The sequence below is a fragment of the Barbus barbus genome (assembly GCF_936440315.1).
Source record: "Barbus barbus genome assembly, chromosome: 17".
NCBI classification, from domain to species: Eukaryota; Metazoa; Chordata; class Actinopteri; order Cypriniformes; family Cyprinidae; genus Barbus; species Barbus barbus.
Window position 1 is genome coordinate 18,908,191 of NC_136745.1, and position 7,782 is coordinate 18,915,972.

Consider the following 7,782-nt stretch of genomic DNA (forward strand, 5'->3'; position numbering starts at 1 on the left):
AATCCGAAATTTACCTTAACATACTAGAGGAAGATGTGACTGCATTGATGCTTGAGGAATGCACTTCCAGCAGCCATGATAGACAGAAGTTTGCGATTAAAGTTTTCTATGCACATACAATTTGATTTGAGGAAAGTCACGAGACTCTATCTCCCTATCCAATCCTATTAATGGATAAAAATAAAATTAAAATAAGCATGTAATGACCACAAACGGATGAAAAAAGCGGAGTAAAAGTACCGATACATCACTTAAAATGTACTCAAGTAAAAGTAAAAGTCCACAATTTTTAAACTACTCAAAAAAGTACAATTACTGATAAAAACTACTTCATTACTGTAACGTGAGTATTTGTAATTCGTTACTTCACACCACTGTTAATAATATACAGTATTTTGCTTATCTTGCTTTTTTTCTTTTTTTTTTTTTTGTTGATCATCATTTCAACAACATCTGATGCTTTTTAATGTAAGTATCCATTGTTTTTTTATATAACCTGTTGTACTGTTATACAAGTAATCTAGACACTCTTTTTCTGTAATGTTCTTTAATAATCATGCTAATACAATATCAACTGTTCCTGAAACACAAGATAAAAATGTATAAAGCTTGAGTGCCTTGATTTCTGCTTAACCCATAGTGCTAACAATGATTGCGTTTGTACGTGCAGTTGTTCATGAGAAAACAGCATTAGCTTTGCATCTGTCCAATTCTCCATTTTACATTTATAAAGTCAAGGATGTATTTCTTACCTGGCCAATGGGTCTATGATCACAGGGGCCTTGAATTGAGAATCCCACTGTGGCCTGACACCCAGAATCAAACTACTGCAGGTGTAAAACTGATACACAGACTAACACTGCTTGAATTTGTAGCAGTGAACATTAGCAATGAATTTAGAAATAAGAAATATTATCTCCTTATTGCAGCTTTGATGTTTTATACAAGTCGTGATACATTGGTGTTGCTTTTGAAATACATTACACATGTGGTGTGTTTATTCTCACAAATGCTGCTATGTATTTGTGCCTCTATTTAGACATTACAATTCAAGAGAGACCCTCCAAAGCGTCTGGTGTCCCAGGGACCTCACATGGCCATAAACCACCCTTGTAAATACTCACATTGCAAACAGCCATTGCCTATGGCAGCCACATAGTAAAACACTAACAATGGCTATTTGAAAGCACCTGCATATTAGTTTTTTTTTTCAAATCTAATTTTCAGTATAGAGATTTGGCATGTCAGTTGAATATCTTTACTACATGAGATGAGAGAGACACACACATTAGTGCTGTTGCTCTGCATTCCCACCCCCACAGACTCATTGTCCCAAACTGAACTAGCCATGACCAGTAAACAAATGCATGTGGCCTTCTCTGTCAGCTCTCAAATGCCCAGTGAATTATAAGATAATGCAGTGATTAGTAAAATACATGAGCTTGTGGAATTCTTGGATCTTAGATAATGTGGTATGTGCAGTTGTCCAGCCTGTGATTCATGGAATCGGGTGTATTAAATGAGCCGCTGTAAGGACAGGCAACATGGTCACTGAGCTGTTTCCATTTGTGTCATGGCCAGCTGACGGGGTTGTGCTCCACATGAGTTTAGTCAGCAGATGAAGTAAGCGCCTGCCAGTAATGACTTAATCAGATCAGACTAGAGAGAAGTAAAGAGGATGTTGCTTTTGTTTTGCTATGGCAGTTGCCTCGAATCCGGTTTTAAGAGGAAGAAACTACCTTCTGCAATTTGATCTATCAGAGAATCACTTGAATTGATAGATGTGGATGCATGCAATTATATATATATATATATATATATATATATATATAATTTTTTATTTTGATTTTTTTAAGTTATAAATAACGATTTTTGGAGTATGAGAAAATACTAGTTCAGTCTTTCTACTTTCAAAATGAATGTTATTTCCTGTTTCCTTGTAACTATTTGTGAAATTTACTAGCAATTTCTGAGTGAAAACTGTTTCACCACCAGATTTCTTTTCAGTGTACAGTAGATCCTGAAATGACTGAACAGAAAAACAAAAGTCTTGAATTTGACCTCTGGTGGTCAAAAGTATGTCACCTCAGTAAACTCAATGCTGCAGCTTATTATCAGACCCTCCCAGTGACTCCATCAGATGTGTACTCAACTGTAATTCTAAAATTCTTGGAAAATGAACAGTAGCTGATAAAACAGGAAGTGAATCTTTTCTAACGCATACATCACATATTTGTTTATTCAAATGTAGTTGATTTAGGTAAAGGTTGAGATTCAGCGCAGTTTGTGTACTGCTCTTAGAACAACCTTTGACTTGGAATCTTGTGACAGAGACAGATGCAGACTTTGATGTGAGTTGAGCCTGAAACTGCATGTTATTATCATAATTACAGTCTACCTCACATGAATTATAGGCACAGGAAAGATAGCCATGGTGAGGTCACTGAAGTTTGGTCTGAAATTGGCTGTGTTATGCAGTGATGCTGTTAAAATTCCTTTAAAATGTATAATTGACCATATACAATGGCTCAGAAAAGTATTTGTATAGATGTCACAAAATATCAAAACAAGTGGCTTTCATTTGAAAAATTGTTAATGTGATGAAAACATTGACTAAAATGAATTGACCAAAAATGACAATGGAGGTTAAGTAGTTATTAAAAAAAATAAAGAAAAGTAAAGTTAGTTGGTTTCATTTCTTTGCAAATGAAAAAGTCTTTAATGTCGGGTGGATTCTAATTGGCTGTCAATATTTTTTTTATCATTCATCAAAATCATTCTGAAAGTGATTCCAATGATTGTTCCTCTGTGTAGCTATAACTTTGGAATTAATTAAAACTTTATAATGGTAATTATCGTCATCGTTCTTGGTGTGAATGGGCCTTAACAAGTATTCGTTTTCTGAAGTGTTAAAATCAGCATGAAACGAAAGTTGAGATCCTTTTCTTCCCTATTGTGACATATATAGCTTCTTAAACAAGAAAAAATATAGGGCAGAACTAGATTTTGTCCATAAGGATTTAATTGGATCGTTGTTGTCTGCTAATTGCTGTGATCTCATATGAGTGACAGGTAGATGGACAGGATGAATTATTGGCCAGCTCTTGTATCGTCGATACACATGTCATCACAAAAGTGATGTTACAAGGAGAAGAGGAAGTTAATGTTTTTGATTAAAGATTAAAAGACCACATAAATGAAAAAAATTGTGATGTGCATGGATGAATAAGTTACAATACTGCAATGTTCCATTAATATAAATTGTCCATTTTGATTTGATGTTGATTTTAACTCTGTGAATAGAAGCAGAAGCAATAGTCTTCTGAAGATGGAGATTTCAGAAGCACGTACAAGTGAGCCTGCATCACTTGGATTATTTATCTGTTAGTGGTGTGTAAACAACAGGATGACGTCACATGCTGCTCCACACAGTAATATGCATTAGACTAAGTAATAGATAAAATATTTCTCATTTACCTCAAAGCAGATATCTATGGACTTTTCATTTATTTGTTAGGATGTTTACATATATTTAGCTTATATTAACCTGGCAGATGTACATACATTTAGCCCAGTTAAACCATGCAGAATGGCAGCTGTCACCTGTCTCCCATATGATTGGTTGTAAGGATGGTGTTCCTACTAGGCTCCTCCCACATGAGGTGACAGGATTAGAGGAATAAGTAGAGCCTGATTAGTTTTTAGCAGACTTGTGCAAAATGTCTCTGGAGAGACAAACAAAAACGCATGGAGTCTGACATACTACTGTGAGTAATATTTTTTTATTGACTGTACATGAACTCTATATATGTGATATGATGTGCTGTATTATGTCTCTGCATGTCTGTATACTCGTTAATGCTGTTTATGATCACGTGTGATTGTGCAGAGAAGTGCACTGAATATTATAGCGGTCTCCAAAAACTCTGAAATGTAGTTTTTTGGTCCTATAAACAGTTTACAGTCTGTATTTATAATCCACACTAATATGTTGATGTCTTGTATCTGTAGTCAAATATGCAGTTTATAATTTACAGTTGTAGCATCCTTAATTATGTGTAAGGTGGCAGTTGGGAAGTTTTGTTATATAGAAAAATGTTTCAAATTATTTTACATTTACAAACATAGAGAGTGTTTGAACGCTGGCCTACAGCAGCGCATGCTGCTTGGATAAAGGGGTCAGGTGTTCAAAATGAGAACAGTGTAATTGACTCAGACTACTCTTTAAAGGCTTATGGGACTGAACAGATGTACAGTGATGGACCAAGTACTAAAATCGCAAACCTTCCTACAACTCAGACACCTGTAAATGTAATTAGATTACTGTGTGTCTGCACTGGACAGGCAGCTGCTATCTGAATATGAGTGGGTTATTTTGCTATGGAAGAGCTTATTCTGCTATTTGGCACAAAAACAAAACCTAATCAGCTCCAGTGTTTTGATCTCATAAAGCCATGACAATATAGGCTAAATGCTGCAAAATGTTGGCTTATGCTGATTCTTAAGTATGAAAAGAAGGCTAGAGGTTTTGTTTTATATTGTTTTGTTGTAACAAAGTGCTTACATTCTTTAAAAAAAAAATGTAATTTTAAAATTGTTTATAATGAATATTTTTTTCTTTTTGTTTGTTTGTTTTTTGTTTTGTTTTGTTTGGCTGTAAAATGAAACAGGTCTATAAATGTAAATGTATAACAAATATGTTTAAAAAATAAATAAATAATTAGCATATATTTAAAAATATAAATAAAATACTTCAAATCAAAAGAATCTATTTGTTTTAAATATAAATAAAATACTCAAAAACAAAAAACAAAGTGAGGATGTCCCTTTCTCAAAACTGATCCTATATTTGACCATATTTTGTATTTCCTTTTCAAGCATTACAGGTATTAATTCAAGTAACTAATGAATCCTTAATGCTTAAGGTTAATTCCTGTGCGAGACACAACAGCATGCATTCTCAGGCCATGATGTTATCTGCTCTCAGGTACGAGTTAAGGAGACGATGGTGCTCTCCTCCTCAGCTCAACATGTTCAACCTCATGAGCAATTGCTGCAGCTGGGTCTCCAAACTCCAGCAACCACTGAGGTACCTGTCAGCCAAGCAAATCCTATACAATTCTATATGATTTTTAATAGGGGTCAGCCTATTATCAACAAATGCCACACATTAAATAACCCTGTTTGAAAATTTTCTAGGAAGATCACGGTTCTAGTGGTTGGTTTGGACAAGGCTGGAAAAACATCTTGTGTCAAAGGGATGTTGAGAGGTAATTTAGGTCATTTGAATAAAAATTGAAGTACATCGGTGAGAGATCTGCTAAATTGACTGCAGTTTGTTGAGTTTTAATGTTATGTAACTTTGTTCAGTGCCCCCCGGAGATGTAGGTCCCACTCATGGATGTGTCCGCACTGAATTAAGGGTGGATAACTACTTGGTTAACATACTAGATATGGGAGGAGCTCCAGAGGTTCGGGGGTCCTGGAGAGAACATTACGGTGAAGCTCACGGCATCATCTTTGTGGTGGATTCCAGTGACAGACAACGAATGAAAGAGGTCAAAGAAGCTCTGGTGGACTTACTGAAGCATCCAAGAGTAGCAGGAAAACCTCTTCTTGTGTAAGATACCCCTGTTTACAACTGCTATTATTAAATCATCTTTCTGATGAAAATATATCAGATTATTATAAATCATGTAATAATTTTTAAATTATTTTCTTTGAGAATGCTCCAAAGTTTTCAGTTTTTACAATCAATAAACTTCAAGTACAAATAGCAGTACTATCTTCACTGTGTCTAATAGGCAACTATTAGAATTGTTTTTTGCCTGCAATCCAGCTTATGTTGGCCATATTTTTCTCATAACAGGCTGGCAAATAAACAGGACAAAATGAATGCACTGCTGGGAAATGAACTCATTGAAATTCTCTCTCTAGAGAGGCTGGTCAACCAGAGCCGTTCCCTTTGCCACATTGTGAGTACTATGAAACAATTGTGACGGATTCAAAACATAAGATAAACCTCCAGAGTAAAGGAACTGACAATATGCCATGTTAACGTTTATGGCAACATTCTGACCGGTTACCAGTAGCTTTATCACAGTGTATTTTAAGCAGTTTGTTCGTAATCTACAGGAGCCATGTTCTGCCTCGATGGACCTGCGTCGCTGGTCAGACAGAAAAACTCTGCGAGGTCTCAGATGGCTACTGCGGGCCGTGTGCCTGGACTACCCTGAGCTCTGTGCCCGTGTGATGAGAGACGGCAGGCGACCATTAGGGCCAGAAGAAAAAGAAAGGAAAGGAAAAATAGAGAAGAGCCGGAACAAAGCTAAAGAGGAAAAGTAAGAGATGCGTTTTATATAAGATATGTATTTAAACTACCATTCTAAAGTTTGGGATCTGTACGATTTTTAAATGTTTGATAAAGAAGTATCTTATGCTCACCAAGGCTTCATTCATTTGATATAATTTCTGATTTAATATATATTAAAAATGTAATTCTTGTGATGGCAAAGCTGAATTTTTAGTGGTTTTTAGTGTCACACGATCTTTAAGAATTCAGTCTGATATGTTGATTTGGTGTTCAAGAAACAGTTGTGCTGCTTTTTTACATTTTACAGTATATAACCTATTATAAAAAAGAATAGAAAGCTCAAAAGAAGAGCATCTATTTAAAATAGATTTTGTAACAATGTAAAAGTAACTTTTCTTATTAACATTTTACTATTCATTCTTTCTGAATAATAAGAAAAAATTCTAACTGTCCCAAACGTTTGAACATTTGCATACATCATGTTATCTAATTTGTATATATGATAATAAGATGTATGCAACTCATCTCGTCTTGCAGAACACATACAAGCAAAACCGATATCCATCAAGAACAGCACAATGAAACTTTGAGGAAAAACGGGACCCTGCAACCAATCAAAAACATTCTAAATAAGGTTAAATATCTTTATCATGGAATTTTTAACAAATCTGTTCTGTTGTTTAATTGACTTATTGATTTACCCTTTGGCATTGTAGGAGAACTCTTTAAAAAAGAAACTAAGCAAAAAGAAGAAAGTGAAGGTTAAAATTAAGAAGGGGAGTCCAAGCAGAGGAGTACATGAAGACGAGGTGGAGGAGACAGAAGGAAATGAAGCAGAACAGGACCACAACAGCCAGAAAGATAAAGCCAGCAGTGCATTACTGCCTCCCAAACAAAGGAAAATTAAACACAAAGCCAAAGTAAAAGAGGAGAACTCTGGTTTACCGGAGTCCCCCAACAGCGAGGTCTCCAGACCCTCTAGAGGTATTGAAACTTTAGTGTCATTAAAATTGAAATACTGCATCCTATTTCCTTTCATGCTTTTGAACTATTATTCACAGGAAAAGAGGAAATAATGAGAAAAAAGAAGACAGTCAAAGTAAAACGAAAGAACAAGATAAATTCAGAGGAAGTTCCAGCAGCTTATGCACAGCCTGTTGATCTTTCAACTACTTTCGGTAAGGATTAGTGACCTCTATAACACTATCCATTTTGATCATGGCTGCTCTTGGGGTAAATTTAGGCCTTGTGGGAGGAATTTTAAAACACAAGTGTATATAAACTTTATATTTATTGGCAATCATTTTAAAACAATACCAAAGCGTTTGGTCAACACAGACAACCCTGATCTGTAGAAAAGTAGGAGACTAATTTAAAGCATTTCATTTGCCTGTTTCCTAATAGACCTTTACCGAAAAGCCATTTTGGCTCTCAAAGCCCGACAGGAACAGGACATGGCTTCGGGATAG

The 7,782-nt window shown here is 35.4% G+C and overlaps 1 protein-coding gene across 1 annotated transcript; it reads left to right on the plus strand.

Moving 5' to 3' along the window:
- Positions 1-3,685: 3,685 nt before the first annotated feature.
- Positions 3,686-7,782, plus strand: LOC306882995 (uncharacterized protein; the record flags this gene model as incomplete). Its single annotated transcript, XM_079438038.1, has 10 exons — positions 3,686-3,767; positions 4,988-5,089; positions 5,200-5,270; positions 5,371-5,620; positions 5,870-5,975; positions 6,136-6,341; positions 6,851-6,947; positions 7,030-7,297; positions 7,375-7,491; positions 7,718-7,782. Exons 1-10 carry the CDS (start codon positions 3,748-3,750, stop codon positions 7,780-7,782), a joined length of 1,302 nt encoding a protein of 433 aa, XP_079294164.1. The 5' UTR covers positions 3,686-3,747.